At 38.8% G+C, this 24514-nt stretch overlaps 1 protein-coding gene across 1 annotated transcript; it reads left to right on the top strand.

Annotated features, from left to right (window-relative positions):
* Window positions 1-1172: 1172 nt before the first annotated feature.
* On the top strand, window positions 1173-24474 carry tmem161b (transmembrane protein 161B). The gene is made up of 12 exons (XM_026931601.3): window positions 1173-1410; window positions 11990-12093; window positions 12672-12758; window positions 13826-13923; window positions 14028-14184; window positions 16129-16280; window positions 17302-17362; window positions 17475-17615; window positions 18387-18500; window positions 19459-19633; window positions 20305-20401; window positions 21914-24474. The coding sequence occupies exons 1-12, from the start codon at window positions 1408-1410 to the stop codon at window positions 22159-22161; spliced, it is 1437 nt and encodes a 478-aa protein (XP_026787402.1). The 5' UTR covers window positions 1173-1407; the 3' UTR covers window positions 22162-24474.
* The last annotated feature ends 40 nt before the right edge of the window (window positions 24475-24514 follow it).

A 24514-nucleotide genomic window follows, 5' to 3' on the forward strand; every position in this document is an offset into this window, starting at 1 on the left:
AAGACAGTAAAGACAGACAGGTTACGAGAACAGCTATATTCATAAATTATGCAAGTATGATGTTCTTAGTCCGCTCCTCCATGCAGGACATTTTGATATAGAACTCCTTTATATTCTCAAATTTGTATATATGCACTGCTCCTTCAGTTTTTAATAGGGTTTAAATCTGAAGACTGAAGTGGCAGTTTCCTGGCCACAACTACTCCTGTGTAGATTTTATTTTGTTCCACCAGGTCTCATTTCTTAACCTCCTGGTAGAAACAACCAGGGTTTGGGTTAAAATATCCTGGCACTCAACAAAGAGATTTTTCATGAGTGCAGTTTACACCCCAGGGGGAAAAAGTGCATGGAGACTAAGAGCAAAAGAGGGTGCCAATATTTTGTTAGCTGACTGTGTGTTCAAATCCTTCTTTAGACACGTGGGTGGATTTCGTATGAATGGCAAGCAGCCTACGGGTTATTGGTGCATGCTGAAGTGTGCATTTCCCTGTAAGTTCTTGGCAGGTTTGTGTTCACCATCCTGATGAAGCCCTGTGGAATTTTCTTACCCCAGCTAGCCATATCTAACTGCAAAATCTAACCACACTTGTGTAATTGTGTCATTACCCCAATAAAAGAGCCTGTTTGCTGTTTTAACAAGATTTCCTTGTCCAGCTTTTTCTTCACAGGTATTCTTAATGTGCTACAAGCTCTTTTGGCCTCCTGCATTGGCTGGTCAAGTTCACTCTGCTATCTGATCTAATGAGGTGTTTGGTTCAAATTGTCAAAAGATTTAATGTAAAAAGTCCAAGTCCAAGTAAATACATCAATATATTTCATTACAATTCGTTCCAGATGGGCGAGGAAAATCAGACAAGTCAAAAACAAGAACAAAATGCAACAGAGTTTGCTTGATTCACCCACTGCAGCGTTACCAACACCGGTAGAAAAACGTCACATGTGTTTTCCAATCTGCTTCCGGGAACGGGGCCTCTACCGATCAAAGGCTGCCTAAGATTTTGCCTGTATATATATCAAACCAATTAAATTATATACATTGACAAACATGTGACATTTTGCATTCTACAACAAAAATATAGTTTTAGCTTAATGTATAATATCAAAAATATCGTTTTAAAAAATAACTTCAAGACTTATTTAGTCTGTCTCTCGGTTTTGAATGCAGGCAAACTCCGTGTCCGGCTGAGTAGCGAGACTCGTAGCGTGACCTCTACTGCAGTTGAAAACACTCCAGAGCCGAGGGTGAATCAATTGGCTGCAGGGATGCGAGTCGTTTGTGCTTGAAACATTACTCTCAGATAACAGCAACACAAAACAGGCATATGTCCTCGGAGCCGCTTGATTTCCGACTCGGGGAGAATAGTGTGACAGTCGGCGCTGAGCCTGTTCCTGCACAGCAACATCGACATGGTGAGTAACACAAGCTAATGCTAACATACAGTAACCTGAGGCTGAATCCCAAATGGCCCCTTACTCACTACAGTATCACTGTGCGGTATTAAACAGTGGCTTATGCACTCTGTGTAGTACACTACACTATATACAGGAGGTTATTTAGGATGCAGCATGTAGCTAGCTGTCCTCCTGTACCACTAATAAACATGGAGTTTATATATAACGGTTATATTTATAACAGATTATGGATATCACAGTGAATCTTTTCACTCAGTTAATATTAGAATAGAGTCTATAGCTCAGAAAAGGTTCCTTACCCTAATCCTTAAGTCTTTACTCTTTATCCAGCTGCATTAACTAAAACATCTGTACTGGGATTTAGGTGTGTGTTATGATATGATTTTCTTTAGTGATCATGGAGCATTAATGCATTGCTGACTGTCACAGATGCAGTGTATGACCTTGTATTGATCACTCAGGTAGAGGTGTGTGTGTGTGTGTGTGTGTGTGTGTGTGTTACCTGTCTCTATCTACCTCCTCTACTTCAGAAGTGCATTTGACCTCAGCATGCCCTCTACACACCACCACATCTCACTGTTTGCCCTCTAAAGTCAACAAACATCCGTAAGGGCAGATCTGAATTTACATCAAACAGTACAGTGCATTCCCAAACCACGCTTGTTCGATTCTGATCCTGTTAAAATCTAATGTTTCACTGGATAGTCGTCTTTGAAACGGATTTCAGAGCAAATACTACTCTTAAAGTAGTGGTGTAGAACCCATAGAGGCTGTTTTAATACTTTAACACATGTTAAAGTGATACAATTCTGAATAAATTTATCATTTCATGATGCTCTTTGTACATTTTTATACAAAGTAGCTAATACTAGTTTTACTTTAATCCTATGAATATACAAATACACAGTAGGGATTTACTGATCTGATACTGAGTATGAGTTTCGGGGCTGATATTGGATATTGGCCTGAAACAAACAGTAAAACCAAAATTTGAAATATGCTTTTTAATCTGATGTGTTGTGATATGTTCTATTCTGTAAGGGTGTATGATGTTTACTGACATAATACAGATCATGCACAAGGACGGACCTCATTAGTTGGCTCGTTCAGTCATTTGTTTGTTCATTTGTTTGTTCAATTTCTTCTTGTTTGCCATGTTAGCAGCTGTATTACAGGCACTACACTCTGAAACCCAAACTTAAGCTCTGATATTGTATTGTATCATATCAAGAGAAAAAAAGTGGGATTGATGTATGTATCCCTAATACACAATGGGATGAATTATCTATCGTTCCTTTAAGTAAGAGCGCAGTGTAACGTACGTTGTACTCTATAAGGTGCTAATAGTGTGGCAACGTCATTTAACAAAGACACATTTACAGTAAAAAAAAAAAAAAAAAAAAAAAAAGTGAAGAAGTATCAGATTGACTAACAGTCAGCTTCAGAATTATCGGCATCCTTTATGAAAATGAACACAATGAATAACACGTGAAAGGGATATTTTGAGTGTGCTGTATAGTTTTATTTTAGCTCAGTATTTTCTTTAGTAGTGCATTTTTTCTGTAAAACTTTAGGTTCGAAATTACCAGCACCCCACAATTAATATTTGGTGAAGCGTCACCTGCAACAACAGCATTGAGTCTCTTTCCATAAAGTCTAACATGGTTGGAGTCACTTATATAAGAGCTTCAACCAGTCCTCCATGCAAAACATTTTAAACTCCTTTAAAATTTATTAAATTTGTGTATGTGGAATGGATTTTGTATTTTGAGTCTTTATTTTGCTCCTTCAGTGGCCAAGTTATAACCACCTGGAGGAAGAGGAAAACAAACAAACAAACAAACAAACACCCTGGAGATAGTGAAGGGAATCAACAGAGTACATGGAGACTAAGAGCAAAAATTAGGTGCCACTATTTTGTGAGTTGAATGTAGGAAGATGAAAGAACTTGCACCAATTGCGTGACTGTCGTAGGTAACAGCATGCACAGTGTAAGACGTGTACATCAGTTTATATCTCATATTAACTTGTATAAATGTTGGTGATTGATCTAACAGATTTAGTTTATCGCTTAGTTTACTAAACCTGCATCACTAAGTAAACTAAGATGCCATAAACAAAACTAGCAGAGGAGTCATCATCAAACACAAATGACCTGTATGCAGAGATGTGTACACAGACAACAGTCTCGAGTTTTAGTCACCTGTCAACTTTCTTTTGTAAATTAAACTCGTTTCAACCAAAACTCTTAAGGGTATTTGAGTGTCTATGAAGTCAGTTACTGCACCAGTTTAATAATCACCCATTCATTCATTCATTCATTCATTCATTCTTGTACATCTCCAAAAAGTGGCAGATGGAATGGGATGAGTGCATTCATAACAAACTACACAAAATTAATGAAACCCTAAATGAAAGACATTTCCCTCCCTTTGAATCCGTATTGGACACTCAAGACTCACACATGCGTTCCTATTGAACAGGGAAGAACCACCAACGTGTGACTCCGTAAAACAAGAATGACTGTTAAGCATATATTACTGCACTGTCCTACTCTTAACGGTTCTACTCAGAAAAGACACATCTAGAAGTCTTCCAAAATGTCTCACTGGGAAAAATCCTAGAATTCTTATCATATAATAAAGTGAAGGACCTTATATAGATGCTGTTGTTGACACTATTGGAATATTGTAAAAAAAAAAATTCTTTATAATACTGTAAGATTTTATGGAATATCCTGTTTTACCTACATTGATCTTGCCATGAAAATAGCCATTGATGTTGACATGGCATTAAAAGAACGATAAATGAAACCCATTCATTCATTCATTTTTCTTCAGTAACTGCTTTATCCTGGTCAGGGTGTTGGTGGATATGGAGCCTATCCTGGGAACACTGGGTGTGAGGCAGGAATACACCCGGGATCGGCCGCCAGTCCATCTCAGGACACCACGCACTCACACATTTACACACTCATTCACAGCTAAGGGCAAATAATGCACCAAATCCACCCACATACATTCCTCCAGAGAAGCCGGAAGAAACCCACTGCGACATGAGAACATGTGAAACTCCACACAGACAGTAACCCGAGCTCAGGATCGAACCCGGGGCCCTGGAGCTGTGAGGTGGCATTTCACTAAATTTTGTGTTTTCTTACATATAAAAAAGTGGCATGAATACTAATTGTTTTTTAAACATTAAATAAAGTTCCTCAAACTGTGAGGATACGGTATATTCTACTGTAATTCATTAAGGTAGCCTTGACTTGGACTTGGATTAGAGACTCGGCTTGGATGTTGCTATTTATATGACTTTAAATGTCTGTGTAAGCATTTTATTTGCATCTCTGTGAATGACACTGTAACTCAGGAGTAGCACGGCATGTGAGAGGGTTAGCTACCAGGTTTGGATTAACTTGTACATATCATTTTTGTTTTCTATTTTGCAGTGTTTATAAGCACTTGACGTCCTGTTCGAGGTGTTGCATTAGCCTGTACGAGTAGCTTACTGATCGGACTAACCATACATTTTGTCTAGAGAGCTGCTTACTGTTTATTTTTGGACAGAACCTGATGTTTATGCTTTTTCATTTTTGACTGGTGCTTTTGTTGCGTATACATGAGTATGCATGAGGGATGTATGTGCGGTGGGCCACAGCATTATTAAACTGCTACTCAGTTAGCTCAGTGTTTAATACACCCTATTCAACTCCCAAAGGACTTTGTAATTAGCTGATAAACTGAAGACTCTTTTATGTTCGTGTTAAGAGCAGCAATAACACAGAGACAGGTATCATTAGTAATCACGTGTTCACTGATTTGCCATCTAAACGTAATAATGCTTTATAAGCAGCACTACTTCTGCATCACAATGAAGTGTTTGTGTGAGAAAACTGCTTCCGAGCAAGTGACGCACACATTTCCTGCACACCAGTTGCAAGGATTTCTCCAGCTCTGTGGGGTTGTGACTAATTCTGAACAGTATTTGCAGTTTAGTCACAGCAGACTACATATGCGCCAAGTGTCGATGTGTAGCCTATTTCATGATAATTACATCACCTCATGTCTTTGCTTACTATATTCTCATAATGTTGCTTTATAAATGATAGTGTTTACGGCATTCTGGCAGCATTTCAAACCAACAATTGCTGATTAGCTCATTGGCACCCTTCCAAAAAAACCAGCAATAAAAAAAATGCAATAAATCATAGTTTTAACTTGCTACTTTATATAGTTAAATGGGTCCCTGGAGGACTAGTTGTTAGGCCACAGTGCTCTCACCGCTGTGGCCTGGGTTCAATTCCCGGCCAGGGAACCGACCCCAGCCTCTGGGGCTGCATGTATCAGTGCGCTCTCAGTGTCGGTCTCAAGCTCAGACAAAATTGAGGAGGTTTGCGCCAGGAAGGGCATCCGGTGTAAAAACTGTGCCAAATTAAATACGCAGACCAATGATCTGCTGTGGCAACCACTAACGGGAGCAGCCGAAAGAGGAACAAAAACTTTATATAATTATATTTTAACACAGTATTTTTCAACATTAAACATTTCATCAATTCAACATTTGTAAGTAGTGTTATAAGCACAATTTTGCAGTTATGTTTTAACCTCCTGGCAGAGGCAATCACAGGCAATATATGGGTTAAAATAGCCTGATAGTTGGTGGAATTCATGATGCCATCAATCTTCACAAGAGGCCAGCACTTCAGAATAACTGTTTGCAGAACTGACCTGAAGTGAAAACTGGCCTTTGTTAATTTAAAAAAAAATAATGTTTTTATGTATTTATTTCACAGTTTATTTTCTTGTGCTGGCATAACACTAAGTATGAATATTGGTGAGAACATCACAATTACACAGACAGCAGTACAGAAGTATGTTATAATAGTGGAACATTTATATTCCCCAGCACAGTTATACCTAGTTCTTTTGGCCACTTTTTAAAATGACAATTTAATGTCGCCCCTGAATACACCATTTTCATGTTTCAGGTTGCTCTGTCAATCTGTTAGTGTTTTTTCTCTCAGCTTTGAATGTGCTGTTGCATTCAAAGGCATAGGTGGCTTACGTGGTACATATTAATCTGTTGCATTAAAATGCAAAACGTAAACCACCTGTACTGTTATGTGATATGAATAGTCATTACTAGCTTACTCATGCAAAGTATAACTGGTAGGAATGCTAATCTTTTTTTTCTTTTTTCTCCATGATTTGATCACCTGCCAGGTCCACCCACGCCAGGTAGCTCTAACCTATCACATGACAGCTTCCAACTGGGGAAGGTGAAAGTTAACACATGCTTCCTCCAAGACACATTAAGCCAGTGAAGCTGTTATTTATTTATTTTTTTTTGAACTGCTTCTCATGCTGTGTCACAGGGCAGTGTAACACACTTGGAGGAAAATGCTCTTCCACACACATGAGCTCAGACATGCCTACGATTAGCGAGTGTTGCTCTGATTGACAGGAGAAGTGAGAATAAGCACTTCCAGTTTTGGACTCCTTGCTGCAGAATAATGGACTCGTGACTCCAGATGACTGTGGCATAATCAGGATTCAAAGTCATGATCTCCTGATGATGGCTTTTCTGTGGCACCACTCAGGAGCCCCGTTTCCCATCTCTGACTTTGTTCATGTATGTCAATGTTCTGCAAGTATCCCAAATCATTTACACGCACATCATCCCGTACGTTATTTTTAATCATCCCCATGGCAATGGGATGGTGCTAGTCTGAGGTTTTGAGGACCCCTTCACCACTCAAAAGCACCTAAGACCTTTTTATGGGAAATGGTGCATAATGGTATTTTTTGTTTGTCTTGAAATTTGCTAGGAGTTCTGTAGCTGACATTCATATTGGATTCTCAAAGTAATAACATTTTTTTTTTAAAAAAAAACATTATTATGAATCAGTACTCTGGAAACTTGAGTGGATCTTGTAGTCCGGAGTTGCTCCTAAATTCAGTTCTCAGATGTCCAGCTGTAGGTTTACGCCCTAATAGGAGAAAACTTAAATCTTAAGTCTTTTTAATAAACCATCATGTGACAGAAATGAAGAACTACACACTAGTGAATGGCATGTAAGCTTTTAAATGAAGACCTGTCTACCTGTTAACACTGATATCCTCCAGCCTAGGTTAATTTTTTTATTTATTTTTATTTATTTATTTATTTTTTAAAAGAAGGACCTGGTGAGCTCTTGGATTTGCTGGTTATCTCTACCAGCCCACCTCAGACCTCATTTGGCCCCTGTGTATTTTGGGTCAGTGCTACTGAGGCAGATAGTCAACTCCTGCTGCTTTAATTTTCCCCTGCAGACCTGGTCCTTATACTGATGGCTCAGGCCTGGACCTCCCATTCGCCTCCCAGTGTGTATGTGTGACCTATATTTTCCATGTCACGCATACTGGTCACATTTGTCTGCTGTGTTTCCTTGACGGTGTACAGACATGAAGCATCATATGGGCACTTGAGAGGGTATTAAAAAGCAAGTAACAAAGAGACACCATCACAACATAATCTGGAACGTTCATGTTTCAGATTAGTTTTTCTTTATTTATTTGTGGTAATGTTTTCTAGTTGCTGATATTAAGCTTGATTTGAAATTTCTTATGCAGTCTGTGATTCATGTAAAATATGCCCTCTTCAAGTTAGGCCAATTCCAAAATGGTTTCTTTTTCACTATATATGCTCACTATACAAAATATTACACTGAAGAGATTTCCTCCTCATGTTGTTATGCATTGGTCACTAGTGGGACATCTCGTGTTATCTTGAGCTGGTTGCTGTGGCTTCCGGTAGATCAGGCTAGTGTTATATACCAGCATAACTACCATAGATATATAGCAACATACCTACATAGCTATGTAGCACATGTAAAGGAACCCTTCTGAAGACAAGACTCTGGAGACAAATGATTGTGTAGATATTTAGGATGGAACTGAATGTGAATGCATTATTCTGATTGAACAGATAATGCATCCTAAACGAATATGAATACAGATACGAACAGCAGGCAGGGAATTTGGTTACTTTTTTATTTATCTTTTTTGGAGAAAGGTTGCCAGAAATTTTCTGCAGATTGCTATTTGTTATAAATTGTGAAAAAAAAAAGACTTATTCCAGTAGCCCGATTTTTTTTTTTAGTGTTTTCCAGTGTTTCCAGAGCATAGTGGTCAGGTTAAAATAAAAAACAAAACAACACAAAAAACTTATAAACTATAAAAACCATGCATTCTTCCAGTTTAAATTAGAATACATTAACAGATGTGAATATTTATAGCATTAAACAAATGCAGGTAATGGCATTTTTTACACCCCTAATCTATATGCCTAAAGACTTTTTTATTTTTATACTATATTTGCACTGAACATTTTCTTTTCTTCACTAAGATTATATTATTGTATAATCAGTTTCTTTGGCAGTACTAGCCACTGTTACTGTCAAACTCGCTTTGTGATGTGGTCAGCAGGGGCCCTAGGAGATGGGCATGCACATTTTAAGGAAAAAGAAAAGCTATTCGCAAATTTTTAGTGCTATTTTTTAATTAATCAGATAGTTATGCAATTAGTCAGTATTATTAGGCACATTCAAATAGGAAAATGTTGTAGGCCTGTAGCATTCTTCAGTGAATCTCTGTCAACCGGCACTAAAAAGGAGCTATGATGTTGTGCCCTATCAGTGAGCTGTAAAATATATGGCTGAGAAAAAGGCACTCTAAGCACTCACCTTTTCACAAACGATTCTTTTCACTCAGTTTTATGACCTAATATTCTTCACTGGGTGACTGTGTTTTTGGTGGATAATACTGCCGCCTCGCTGGTCTTACAACACCTTACTCTTTACTCAGATGTACTTTGCATAGTGAGAATATGTAAACCAGGTTCTTGGGACAGATACAAGTTCCCTAGATCTGAGAGTGATTTGTTTGCTGGCTCTTCTTCTAGGAGCAGCAGTGATGGTGAATATATCCGTTCTATAGATAAATCTACTCTCAGTGTCCTGGAATTTTGGTTTAACAGTGTTGCCAGAGTACATGGTGTTGCATTGAAAGTGGTTCGATTTAAAGTGTAACAAAGTTCTGAGCTGTCGTTTGAACAGCAGTAATATGGCGTTGACTCTGTGACCTCTTAAGGTTCTGTGATTGTCCTCCTAATGGACACCTAAGTGACTTGTAATGCACTGCTAGCAGAAGCCTTGGCAGAATGGAGTATATTGCTTCCTTGAAGGTGTCCATTAAATTCTAGAGTTTACTAGTTATTGCTGTGGTAGATCATAGAACAGGTACTTCTGGAGAGCACTTTTTTTTTGTTAGACTGCGTGTATCAGGTTTTTTGAGTTGACAATTGGACTGAATGATGGCTGCACATGATGGAAGCAAGCCATTTATGTGACCTATAAATGTGGCTTCTGTATTCCCTGTATCCACTGGCTCCTGTATTCCCCCAATCAGACAGTGTGTTCATTAATATAATATATTAATGGCAGAAAATCTGATTTTAGCAATATAATTTTATAATTCATAATGTTTCACCAATACCAACTAGCAAAATGAAGCTACAGTCTGTAGTACAGTAAAAAAGCAGGTGCAACCCAAAGAATTTAATAAATATACAAATAGTGGAATTGTGAAGGAGATTCATGATCTCAGTTAAATAAAAAAAAAAAAGAAAAAACATGATTCCTATTTAATCAATAATCATGTAGCACTACTCCATGTAAAGCAGCACTTGAATTCTAGATTTTGATTGGTGAAAATGGCATTATTTCTTTTTCTATAACGGCTTAAGGGGTGCTGTAGTACCTTATCATTTCTGTAGTAACAATAACTTAAAGAGACTTGTATGAGTGTTGTTTAAAACAACGACAGAGGCTGGGCAGGTAACAGCTGTTTATAGCTGCTATACTGTAAGTGATGAAAGGAACTAACTCGTTTCGCAGGCATTCTACAACAATAAATTTAACTGTAAATGGATAAAAAGTACAATGTGTCTTTCTTTATTAAATAAAAAATTGTGATCTTTGGTAAATTGCTGTGGTATAATAATCAACAACAATTTGCATTTTGCAATTGCAGTTTGCATTAAATGAATCAACCCAGAGCTTCAGTGGTCAAATCTGACTATTTATAAGGGACTAAAAATTTAATTTCCAGCAAATTCAGGGCTATGAGCATGCCTGTGACTTATAGACAAAGATAAAGGATAGACAGCGATTTTAATTTCCTTTTTGTCAAAAATCACTGACAAACACACACAGGCCAATTTGAAAGGAACATCTGTACACCTGCTCATTAATGCAGTTATGCAATTATTCACAATTATTCATATAAACTGGACATCGCCTGGTCTTTTTCCAATCTTCACCTGTCCAGTTTGGGAGGACCTGTGCCCACTGTAGCCTCAGATTCCTGTTCTTGGCTGACATGAGTGGAAAATAATGTGGTCTTCTGCTGTTGTAGCCAATCCACAGCAAGGTTTCACATTTTGTGTGTTCTGAGATGCTTTTCTGCTCACCATGATTGTAAAGAGTGGTTGTTTGAGTTACCGTAGCTTTCCATTCTCCTTTGACCTCTCTCCTTAACAAGCCGTAATCCATTTTTCATCAGTTTTTAAAGAAAATGCAATATATCGTGATGTATATCGTTTCAAGATATGAAATTATCCATATCGTGATATAAGATTTTATCCATATCACCCAGTCCTAGACTGTTGTGTGTGTGAAAATCCCAGGAGATCAGCAGTTCCAGAAATACTTAATCAAGCCCATCTGGCACCAGCAACCATGCCATGATCAGAGTTACTGAGATCACATTTTCCCCTTTCTGATGTTTGATGTGAACATTAACTGAAGCTCTTGACCTGTATCTGCATGATTTTATGCGCAATACTGCTGCCAAATGATTCCTGATTGGATAATTGCATCACTGGGCAGGTGTACAGGATGGTGTTCCTATTAAACTGGCTAGTGAGTATACTCTGCACATTTAATTCGTCTGAACTGAAATACCTGGTCCTTTATTGATGTTTGTGCACCAGTTCTGGTGGGCTGATGAGCCATGCTAAGACTTGACTTCAAGTGGTTAGTCATAAGAATTTACAGATCAGAGGTCATTTGAATGCAGGTCTGTGTCTCACTATAAAGTACACGTCTCAGACTGTGCTTCACTGGTGTGGATGGTAGAATTAGTCAGGGATGGCTGCAGTACTTCCACTCCAGTTGGAGTAGTCTGATGCTGGGTTAAAAGGGCAGTTATGAGTTTTGATACCTGAGTGATACATTCAAACATGTTTGCAATATCCAGTCTGTTTGGCCAAATGAAATTGCTTCCCTCTTAACACTGTCTCGGCTCCTGAGGTGCACAAAGTAGGCAGGATTTTCATGTTCCAAATAAAGAACACAGACGAATACTCTTATTTGGTCATTTACGTCTGTAACTGTAAAGAACCATTCATTTTATTAATAAGTCAGAAAATGTCAAACGCGTAGTTTGCATGTGATGTATATTTAACTTGTTGTTTTCACTTGAAAACTGTTATTTGTACTTTTTCCCTCTAAGTGCGTGTCTTCTATTCCCAGGGTGTGATCAGTGTGCAACTGGTGGTTACCATGGTAATGGCCTGCGTGATTCAGAAAATTATACCTCACTACTCCTTCGCAAGATGGCTGCTTTGCAGTGGCAGGTAATGAGCAAACGCATTGAGACCCTTTTGTGTTGATTGACCTTTCGAGTGCTCTAGCATTGTATTTCAATGCAGTTCATTCCAAAGGCAGGTTCAACAAGAACAACATGATCTACTTTGCACAAGCTCTAATTTTATTGTTAGTATAATGGGCCTGCGAAAGATGCATCATTATGGCTCATCAGTAGGACCAAAGGGCTGCATCAGAAAGTGGAATAACCCGAGAGGACCACAACGAGCCCCGCCTGGTTCCTCCTAATTAGCCGCATATGTTTATAGCAAACAGCTCCTCAGAATGTCTTCAATAATTCATAACTACTTGTTTGGGCTGTGAAACTTTTTGATTTTTTTTTTTTTTGGCTAGTTCAAACACAGGATTTTTTGCCCTAGAGAGTTCCATAATTGAGTTTTCATTAATGAATAAATAAACATGGAAAACAACTAAAAGCAGCACAGCCCTCTCAGGACTCAGATGGTTTCTAAACAAAGTTGAAGAGGTTGTGCTAATTCTTTTTTTTTTTTATTCTTCAAAATCTTTCTTGTTTATATGTTTATATGTCCTGGCTTGCATGTTTCAGTCTGCGTTGGTACCAGCATCCAACAGAAGATGAGTTGAGGAGCCTTGCTGGAAAGCACCAGAAAGGAGGGAAGAACAAAAAGGAAAGGTATGTAGTACAATTGAATTTTGTTTCTTTATAATGTACAATAAACCAGCACTAAAGTGTAGTGCAGTTTTCTTTGCTCTTAGTGAGCACTAGTTTCTAGTCTAATTCTCGTTCAGTAGCTTTGTTCCATCCGTACACTGAAAGTCCAACAGGTTAATCCCTTAAATAGTACAGATGAGCCAATGTCCACCTTCCTTGTTCGGCTTACCTTCTGGTAAAGTCCTTCTCTTGGAGCCGTACTCTTTGGAGACTTCCCGAGCCGAGGCAGGTAGCTCTGAGATCAAAACGAAAGAAGATCGGGAATCCCACAGGGCTTTTGTGCTGGCCGCTGTAGTGTGCATGGCCCTGGGTAAACAACGGAGCTCCAGACGAGAGGATCACTGCTTTTTAGGACAGCTGGCCCGCGGCTATGGGGCAAAGGGCTCAAACACTGGCCCCTGTTGATCTGGAGGCCCATGTTCTCCCCCTTCTTCTCTTTCCAGTATCCTACTGTTCCCAGCAGACCTCAACATTCAACATTCTCATGCCAACTGCCTTAGTGCTGAGGGAGGAATGTGTTTGATTTCAGCATTGTGTATATTTAGCCTCTTTTTTTGAAAGCAAGCAGGACTCTAATCCTCAGTAAAAGGTGCAAACACTGATGGCGGTGGTGTTTCCAAGGGAGACTGAGCCAAGTGTAGGCTATGCTTTGCAAATCTGTATATCATTTAGGGCTAAATGCAAATCCCAGTATTTCAGATTTGCTTTGTGTTTTTATGTGTGTGTTATAACATTGTTTTTTTTTCTGTATAAGCAAATATTTCCTTATTCAGTCTTCAGAGAGGAAGACAGGACGTCTTCTTCAGACTCGCTTCTCTAGCTTGTAACACTTGAGTGTATAATTTGATGAGAGTTTGATCTAAGGCCAGAGATGCAGTGTTTTGCACAGCTGGTTTGCTCATTTATTTATAAATACTAGCTTACATCACATTTGTATGAAATGTAACATTTGACAATACTTCATATAATTGTTGCTTTATGTGTATATATAACTTGCATAAACTTGTATGGATTTTGTATATTTTTAGGAAATACAATGGGCACATAGACAACAAGCCACTGACGGTTCCCAAAGACATCGACCTCCAGCTGGAAACGAAATGTATTGCCGAAGTGGACACACTAGGTATATGCGCTTCCATCTGCTCCATATCATTAGAAGCATAGCAGCCTCATATATTCCATGCTGCTCTCTGCACCGAAGACCTCATTACTCTTCTTTTCTGCTAGCTTTGCACTACTTCCCGGAGTTTCAGTGGCTGGTGGACTTCACAGTGGCAGCGACAGCAGTGTACCTCATCACTGAGCTGTACTTCTGTGTGGCTGAGCCTAACGGAGAGATGAACATCAGTGTGGTGTGGAGTTTGTTAGTGCTGGCCTTTGTTATGTATCCTTCATCCTGAGTAACACTACTCACCCAAGGTTAAGGCTTAATGTTATGGGTGCTCCAGCTTGAATGTCCTGAAGGTTGCATCAGGACAGATAATGATGTAGGAGGCGCTGCAGGGTTTGATGTTCTGCAAAATCTTTAAGAGCTGGCACACTTTGTGTGATTTATTTATTTATTTATTTATTTATTTATAAATCAGAACACATTAACTAGATTGTTTTATTCATATGGTGGTTGTATTTTTTGCCAGTGACTCTAGAAAAGTGCATTTCTTGTTTTGGTTTTGCAATTCAGCATATTGAATCCAAAATGGATGAATGACTGAGGATGAAGTGTAGAATATTGAAGAATTTAAGGGTACAATCTACATTTTTTTTGTACATTATAAACCTGGCTACTGGTAATGTCAATTGTAGTTTCTGTAAACAACCCCAGCTAGAAATACTTAGGAGCTGGAACTGGTATTCAGGCTAAATATTCACATTAGTAAGATTTTTGATATGTGAAGTCTTGGGCTGAGTATGTTATAAACAGCTTTCTTTGTTGAAAAGCTCCTTTTTAGTAGAGAAAGTGCAGTTGGGTGAAATTTCTGCCTTCACAAGTCAGCACCTGTTGCTCTTTACCTGCTACTTTCCTTCTTCTCTGCCTGCTAAATCATGCACATTAACCCCAAAACAGTCCACAAGGATCAATCTCCCAGGTATATGCATTGCCCCTCACCCACTCACAACCTGCTACTGAAGATTGGACACCCAATTTTCATGACCAAACCAGACTGATTTGCCTGGGGAAAAAGGTTGGAGCAATAGGAAAGAGGGAGGCTGGCTGATGGCATGATAAAGATGATGAGGATGATGATAGGCCTGTGTGAGTGCAAATGGATGGACGATGTCAGGAAGGAGCCATTTTACTGGGCTGGCTCTGAAGAATGTGTGGCAGAGAAATGGCTTTGTCAATGTGATGGGCAGTGAGACATTTCCTTAGATGGCCTTCTCCAGTTGTCTGTGATTTTGCACTGTGCACCCACATGATTGACCTGGACCACTGTAATCAACTCTACTAGATTTGAGCATGCAGGCTTCATGAGGAGGCTTATTATAACACCTTCCTACTAATAATATCTTTTTTCTTCAGGTTACACATTTAACTTGCATGTTGAATTGAGCTTTGTCTATAGCTTTGGTAGTTACAGTTTAAACTGTGTTTTCAAACATCTTTTTGCCAAGAGTTAATGATTTCATTTTTGTTTACATTATAGATAAGTTTAAAGTTTCTCATTCAAATATATTGACTGGATGGATTGACTTGATTGATACACCAATTCTCTCCTCTCCTCTCCTCATTCCCTCCTTCCTTTTACTGCAACGCTACTTAAATTTGATATGGCTTCTTTTCTGCAAGTGACTGTCTGTCACAGCGTCCCATACGCATCATTTAGTGATGATTGTGAGAAGGAGTTGATTAGAAATACCACATCTCCAGGATATAAAAATGGAAACTAGATTTGTTCCCTAAAAGTCATGGCACTGAACCCAATCAGAAGCTACTGTTTTTCTCAGGCAGCTGCAGATCCCTTCTGAGCTCATATTAATGAATGATCAAAAGTTTGGAGACTCAAATGGAGCTTTGGATTTGTAGGCTTCAACATATTTTTTCAAAGTGGTACATGGAATTGCAATATGGTATTGGAGTATCTCCCATTTTTCGATATCACATGATAAGAATGTTGCTCAGATAGGCCCTTGAGTTTGAGAAGCAGTGAATCACAAATGGACTAAATGTAAAAATAAGTATAAACACCAGTCACAGTTTAGAAACCAACCCATTTATCTGAACCAAAACTTAATTGCAAGATCTCTTGGCTCTGTTCTGCTGAACAGAATTGGAAGCACAGTGCCTGTTTTATGACTGCAGCCAATACTTAACTCCTGATTCCTTCAGTAAGATCCTCTTCTCCCTCACGGCTCACTACTTTAAGCTGGAGGAAGGTGGCGAGCGATCCCTCTGTATCACCTTTGGGTTCTTCTTCTTTGTCAAAGCAATGGCCATCCTCATTGTCACTGAGAACTACCTGGAGTTTGGACTTGAGACGGGTACAGTATGACCACATTGTTTACAACCTTCTATAATTTTCTTCTGTTTCTCTTCTAAATCCAATGCCATCGTGATTAAGTGTTGTGTTATTATTGTGAAGATGATCATGTGATCTCCACAATTCCAGTACAAAAACATTTCTTTTTAAAAGACCTGTGTTAGTGGGCACTAGGCCAAAGTGAAAGTTTGCTCCTCTTTATTTTCACTAAACATTAAAGTATTGTTATCGCACTCTGCTAGCAAACTCATGCTTTTTGTGATTTTATTAAAGAGAAACACAGCCATGTGCATTTTAACAACAAATGAGCTGCCGGCTTTCATTCTGAAATGAATTGATTTGAATTGAAGTAATATTATACTACTTATGCTCATCAAGCTACCACACGATAATCTCCGGAGAAACTGATCCTACTTACATGGGTGGGTTTATGCCATGGGAAAGCAACACGTTGGCTTGGCCAGGATACAGCTAGCCCTGGGTTTGCCTTTGTTGCCAGTTTACTATTTGCAACAATTTGTGTTCGATGGACAAGCACTAAATGACTGATACATAGTAAAAGTGTGTATACACATAGTCAAAAAAAAAATAATGTGTAACAGTACCCATGTTTCCGTGTCAAGTTACAATTACTAAATCCCATACTGTGTAGATGCTCCATCAAAGTCAGGTCTTTTGAGTTTCTTCTTGGGTTTCTTTTGTTTGGGTTTTCTAAAGAAGCCTATAACAGAGGAAGTTTCCCATCAGTTTATATGTCAGTTTATCAGAAATATCTATACTAAAGAGGAGGATTTTTATCTTGGAGCCTAGGGGCACATAAATGGATGGAACAGGTCATAGACTCCTAAGAGTAGACCAGACAGTGTTTACAGAATTTACTGAGCGGACAGGACTTTTTTTCTTACAGAACAGTTTTCCATTGGAAACCCATTATCTTAAAAGAAATGCCAGTTGTTAAATAAATTGAGGTTTTTTTTTTTTTTTTCTGTAAAAAAAAATTCATGGCTTTTCCTTATTTGCAGGTTTTGCTAATTTTTCTGAAAGTGCTGTTCAGTTTCTGGAGACCCAAGGCCTGCAGTCCCAGTGAGTAATAGTCGTAATAGGGAATGTCTGTGTGTGTCGGGATTACACTGTTTGTGTGTGCGTATGGGTAACCCTAATGTGAACAGGCTTTGCTTTCTGTCTTTCTGTGTAGGGGCCCCATATCCAAACTAACCTTTAAGCTGGTTCTGGCTCTACTCTGCTCTCTGATTGGAGCATTCCTTACCTTCCCTGGGCTGCGATTGGCCCAGATGCATCTTGATGCCCTCACCCTAAACATCAGCAAAGTCACACAGTGAGTGCCCTCAGAATTCATCCTGCAATAGCAATAAGTGTATTATCTTAAAGTGCTGTATGTAATGTAGTCTTAAGCTTTTATGAAACCTTTTGGGGAAATGTTAATGGCATATTAATTAGCCAACACAGCTCTTTAGAAATCTTTGGTTTTGACCTCGTAACCTTCTAGTCTCTAACACAGAACCTTAAGCACTGTGCAACCACATCTTAATTTATTACTGGTAAATTGATTGACTGTCCATATATGTGTTTAACTGAGATGGAGCCTGTGCTTCTCACCACTTTTAGATCCTCATGTACAACTGGGTCACATTATAGCCAGAGGAACCACCTGTTCACTGTAATCATATTAGCATTTGTACATAATTCAACATGCACAACCAGAGCATGACACTGCTTTATATAGTCAGCAGATAAATATTATTACAGATGGACTCCATATTAGCCTATGTTAGGGACCAAAGCCAGGTGTAATGGTAGGGGTCAGGAGATGCACACTACCCCTAGCTAATCCACTTCAGTGTGACCAGCTCCCATTTCACTCCTGCGCTTAGACTTCCCCCCTGTCTGCAGCTTGGATTCCACCCAAACCTATCCCCTGTCCTTTTAAAAATCACTACCACTGCTCTTGGCCAAAGCCTGAGTTTGAGCTACTCCCTGTTCTTTACTTTACAGGGCCTGCTTTTATGTCCATGGTTTAGACCAAAGATTTACATGATGTGTGTGTTTAAATGATTCGTTCTTTTTTTTTTTCTTTCTTGTCTTGCAGGACGTTGCTGCATATCAACTTCTTGGCCCCACTTATAATGGTACTGTTGTGGGTGAAGCCCATAACCAAGGATTATATAATGAATCCCACACTGGGGAAAGAAAGTGTGCCTTTGTAAGTTTTTTTTTTTTTCCCTTTTCTTTTCCCATGTTAAACATTCAGTCATTCTTTAATGCTTTGAAGATCAAAATGTGTGCATGTGTGAGAGAATGAGAGAGAGAGAAAGATTGTATATATCTCTAAATGGCAACAGCACCCCGTTTATGCACCAAATCACAGAGACAAAAGATGTTCAGAGGGAAAATGTCCTGGTCTTGGAAAATCCAGGGAATACATAGGATACTGTATTAATGGTGATTTTGACCATAATTTAGGTGCACATTTATGCTTATGATGCAGTTGTATGTGGTCAAAAATTAAACAGACAATAATTTTAGATGGCCACTCTTCAGAGTCAATAAATCTGATAAGTTTTCACATTTTGTGAACGAGGAAATATGCTGACGTATGATTGTCATGTGATCTCAATTGTTCCATGATGGTGGAGCTTACTGCAATGTTGTTTCCATATTGGTTATTTTAATTCCATGTTTGACTGCTTTGTATAGTATACAGGCAGCACTGGGAGGTGCAAGAGAGTGGGTTTTCTGCTCATATTGTCAAAACAAATGATGATGGTGGAAATACATAAAGACCACGGGACAGACACTGAGTGCCGGTGCCTATGTCCAGCATTCCTTTTTTTTGTGTTAATGTTGCGGTGAACCCATTTAATGTGGACTAGGCCTCAAAAATACATACATACATAAATATATAATCAATCCAAAAGTTAAAATGCATATCATGTGTTATTCTATTCTGACAGCCAAACAAGCATCAAATATAAAAACTGAAGTGCATTTTATTATGCAGCATAAAGGTTAATATGAAAAAGAGGATTATGTCAACTAAGTAACACAAAATTACTCTGTACCAGTTTCTGTTTCACAGGCATGAGTGGTTATTGCTGTGTGCTCTTGCATTGATATATTAAGAAACACCCCTACTGTCTCTCTTCCCATGCTTTGGTTAGAATGTCAGAGAAGACGTACGACACGCTGCGCCTGTGGGCCATTCTGCTGCTGTGCGCACTGAGGCTGGCCATGATGCGCCACCACCTACAGGCCTACCTCAACCTGGCCCAGAAGGGTGTTGAGCAAATGAAGAAGGAAGCAGGGCGCATCAGCACGGTCGAGCTGCAGAAAATGGTGTGTAGTTGAACTTTCTGCATGGTTCTTAAGTTTAATTTTATTCTCTAGAGATTAAATTAAATCGTATAAAATAGTCCAGATTCATCGAGTTGTCTGAGTTAAAACTGTTCCAGTGGCTTGTTCCAGTAGAAAGCCATCATGACATTATCTGAGTGGATGAATCATTCTTCTGTGCCATGTTGACTGGCAAGGTATGAATGAATCATCGTTTTGAAAGGATACAGGTGTATGAATGTGTCCAGATGCCCACCTCCTCCATCCCCTAAAGATCGCTGCATTAGCATAGCGGAGTCCTTCAGTGATGAAAATGTGTTGTAATGAAAAAGGATTGAGTCATATTGTTGCCCTCTGAAATGGGCCTGCTATTTGGGTTTAGTGGAGCTTCAGTTAAGATCAAAACCTCCAGCACTCCAGAGCTCGAGCCAAGGGAAAGAGTCTGTTTGATGTGCGAGACTCATAAATGGCTGTGGCGGCATGGTGGCGTCTGGTCTTACAGCCTTCCTCAGAATTTATACATTTTCAGTCCTTCCTCCTAGCTAAACTCCCAGGGAACAGTCTCTCTGAGTCTGTTTGATGAACCCTTCTTGCCCTGAAGTAGCTTGTTTTTTGAAGTGGATTTGTGCAAAGGAGCTGTTTTTAACTGCAAATATGGTCTTTTTTTCTGCCAGGTCGCTCGAGTCTTTTACTACCTATGTGTGATAGCTCTTCAGTATGTAGCACCACTGGTGATGCTGCTGCATACAACTTTGCTGCTAAAGACATTAGGTAAGCAGATCAGACCTGTTCTTCTGCAGAATTTCTGGTGGTGGTCAAAGTAGGATTGGGCAGTAAGACCAGGATAGAAAAACCATGAAGATCGCAATATGCTCTGAGGGTATCATCAAATTTTGTCTGTACTTTTATAACAATGACTTACTCCACAGTTAGCTAATTGTAGGTTATTTAAGTACAAATTGATTATTTTTAGTCATTAAATAAATCATTTTTGGATAAGTTAAATAAGAACATTATTTAAATCAGTTTGCTGGGGCTTTTAAAATAATATAACCTAAACAACACAATACATAGTCACCTCCAGAATTATTGGCACTCTTCAACAGAATGGCCAAAAATAATCATATAAAATAAATATTACACACCGAGATTAAATGTCGCCTCTCAGATAATTGGACAAACTACTTATCTGTCTTCTCCTTTTTACCCAATTATTCTCCTAATTTTAATCATTGCTAATTCCCACCCACTAGATAGTTCTCTGTTACATGAAAGGTACCAACATGGGAGTGTGAAGGCTAGCATGTTTCCTCCAAAACACATGAAGCCACTACATCTTTTTAAACTGCAGCTCATGCTGTGCTACAGGGCAGTTGACTGTCCACTTCCTCGTACACGAGCTCTGAGACACCCACGACTGGCTAATGTCCCTTTAATGGACAGGAGAGTAATGTCATCCCTCCCATCCCGAGAGCACAGCCAATTTTGCTCTTTTGGTCTCCTGGGCATGGATAGCTGTGGCCTGTACCTCTTCATACTTACTCTTATTATCATTTTGTAAATAGCTTCTATTTATACCAAATGTGAAAAAATTATAAGCATGCTTAATTAAAATAAGCAATTTCATGCTTAAAAGTGTCTTATTCCATTGGTGGATAAAGTTGCATTTTTTTGGGGGAAATAAATGCATGAAAATTTCTCACAATAGAAAAAGCAAATTTTCAGTTTACTTGAAGGTAGTATAGAAAAAAGTTGATACAATAGTATATTATTATATTATAGTATAATAAAATATATTTGGATGGTAGATGAAAAAGTTTTTAAAGACATTTCTAACACTGACTATTAAAAAACCATATCAGTACAATATGTGTAACTTAGCTTGACAGTAAATTGTAGTCCATTCCATTTGTTTTCTCATATTCTGATACTGAGAAATAGTAGATATATTTGACAATATTCAAATATTGCGGGACTGAAAACAGTTTTTTTATTTTAAATCTTCAGGAACTGTATTTTTTGTCCATTTTGTTTTTCCATGGGGCATAAATATGACGTTGCACACATGTAGAATCCCTTTGTCCTCTATCACAATTGGAAAAAACAAACGATAAGAGCTTTAGCAGTAGGTTGTTTACATGCACAAGTCGTGACCCCATAACCTGGTTGCCTGGTTAATAATTGTGGGACTTGACTGCATTGTGAAACTGTTATGAAGTATCTTATTGCCCACTCCTACACTACTAGCTTTCATATTCCTCTTTCTTTCTTGATTCATGTCAGGTGGACATTCCTGGGGCATTTATGCTGAAGAGAATGAGGACTCTCACCTGGACACAGCAGAACAAGCAGAAGCTCAGGCACCACAAACAGTGGCACAGCTCTCTGTGGCTTTGGGAGGACTGAGGACCGTTTTCACTCCTTTGCTTTTTCGAGGCCTCCTCTCCTTCCTCACCTGGTGGATTGCTGCCTGTTTATTCTCCACATCTCTCTTTGGCCTCTTTTACCACCAGTACCTGATGGCTGCATAGCGACGGGCTACCTGCGGGCCAGTGCTAGCAGAGAGGACTGTACAGCCAAAGGCCCAGAAACTCCATCACTTTCTTTTCACCATATCTCTCTGACGGGCTTCCTTTATGGACTTTGATGTCCTTTTTTTTTTTTTTTTTTTTTTTTTAAATGTGTTTTCAGCATCACGTTCAGTCAACCATTGCGAACAATAACAATAATAGTAATAATGATTAATGATTTGATATTCATAATGTTGGGAATAGTGAATGGAAGATTATCTCCTGGGTAGGGGTGTGTATGTTGATTTAACAATGCAGGACACCCATGAATATGCAGATGGATAAATTTTTATGGGCCTTTTTTGTTTGTTTTAAACACACTGAGAATTTTGAAGTTGTGCATTGCTTATTGAGATACTGTATTTTTAGAGTTCTAAATGGATGATAGATGATATGCAAAAAAAAAAAAAGCGGGGTTTTTAAATGTGATTTTAAGTCATTTTTCACGTTCACCTCTGAAACTTGGCTTTGCTGTAGGGAAGGTGGACACCCCCAGTGTTATACGAATCTAATAACTAACAAATGCTGTATTACGGCAAAGAATAGCGCTGGGGCCGTGGATAGCACCTGGGAGGGGGGCGTATTAATTAAATGTGGGGGTTGTTTTTATCTTTATTGCCAGGCAGGTGCTTAATAGGCCTTCCTGTTTGAGTTTGTGTAACTGTACAAAGACTGAGCTAATTTAACAGTATGTGTGTGTGCATGTGTGTGAGAACAGACAAGTGTTAGAATAAAGACATCAATGCCTGGAGGCTGCAGCTGACCCCTGCCGCTTGCAGGCATAAATCTAAAAAGGGCATTTTGAACAAGAAAGGAGCGATCTTTGGAAACGATCTAAAGCACTGGCCTCCGCTCTGCTCCTGCCTCTCCTTTTAGTTTAACTGGTCAAACGTTTTGCTTTGAATCTAGGGTCCAGCGTGATCAAACAGAGCCTGCAAGTGCACCGCACATGCTACCATGTCATGCCTATTGATTTGCCGTCACGGCTCTAGTATTTGGATTGATTTCCGTTTAGCTTTATATTAAGGTGCCAAGGATGCGTGTAAGCTCTAATCTGTTGTGAGTGTAACTGCTTGTGTCCATTCGCAGACATCGAGCCATGTGGCCTGCTGTGAAATGTAAGTATTCACACTCAACTGTTCTCTGCAGTGTACAAGCAATAGGGGGAAAAAACCTCATGGCTTGTTAATACGAAGAGAGTTTGGTGTGATTTGTGTACCTCGTGTGCCGCAGTATAGCAGTGTATGAGTCTGAATTCTGCAGATTTTTATACATTTTGGTCAGTAAAAACATGGGGATTGCACTACAGCTCAGACAAGCAGAACAGATACAGGATACACATATCAGTTTGATTTGTAATGGTGTCTTTTTTTTATTGTTATTACCATTTTAACTCTTTTATGAGTTATAAAAGTCAGTCTTATCCTCTCTCTCCATTTTGCATTTTGGAGAGTGTGCACAATATGAATGTATCTGTCCTGTGGTTTTGATGTATGATTTTTCATTTGTTCATTATTTTTTCCTGGTTCAACGACAAATTTTCAACTTGGCCAAACCGGTGACAGTTTTTGGTTAGTATTGCTGACCAAATCAGTTATTTATTTAACATGCAGTGGTTTAACATTCAGAAGGCTGTCTGTTGCCTGGGATACCATGCCTTTGAGTCAGTATTAAGAAGAGGAATGGGACAGGAACAGTGTTCCAATAATTATGAAATTTGGCTGAAATGTACTTTGCACAATCATCACCTAATCAGTCAGTCATATATCCAGTGTCATTAGACCATTTATGAGCATTTAAAAGCTCTTTATCACTTGCAAGCAAGAAACTACTGACTTTGCCAAGTTATCAAGTTATCAGATTCTTACCTTTTTGTCTTTTCTAGCACTTCTAATTTCAAACAAGTAGTTGAAGAGTGACCAAGAGCAGAAGGAAGCTGTTTATCATTTACTAAATACCTCTTTTTCATCATAGCTACGTGTCTTTAAACATTTCAAACCTAATGCCAAATAACATATAATCTTGGGTTCTTAACCGGGGCCGTTTGGATTTCACAAGACAAATTTGACAAATCATTTGTAAAATTCCTATTCTTTTTCTTTCTTTCTTTATTTTCTCCATTGACTTCTAGTGGAGATGAAGCTGGGACACTTCTTAAAATCCACAAGCCAGAATGGCCTTGTTTGTCTTAATTGTGTTTTATGTATAGCGGTTCTACTGTTTTATTTATTATTTTTTGTTAGTTTGTGTTTAATAAATGAATGTTGAGGGAAATTGTCATTTTGGTTTGCTTTTTTAGTTATCATAGTGTATT

Source organism: Pangasianodon hypophthalmus, chromosome 24, assembly GCF_027358585.1.
Source record: "Pangasianodon hypophthalmus isolate fPanHyp1 chromosome 24, fPanHyp1.pri, whole genome shotgun sequence".
NCBI classification, from domain to species: Eukaryota; Metazoa; Chordata; class Actinopteri; order Siluriformes; family Pangasiidae; genus Pangasianodon; species Pangasianodon hypophthalmus.

What these genes read in the sequence shown, in the direction of transcription:
- tmem161b (XM_026931601.3), top strand. An exon ending in TTAGTGCTGGCCTTTGTTAT is followed by an intron (nt 14,185 to 16,128) that starts GTATCCTTCATC and finishes TGATTCCTTCAG; the next exon opens with TAAGATCCTCTTCTCCCTCA. An exon ending in TTTGCTGCTAAAGACATTAG is followed by an intron (nt 20,402 to 21,913) that starts GTAAGCAGATCA and finishes GATTCATGTCAG; the next exon opens with GTGGACATTCCTGGGGCATT.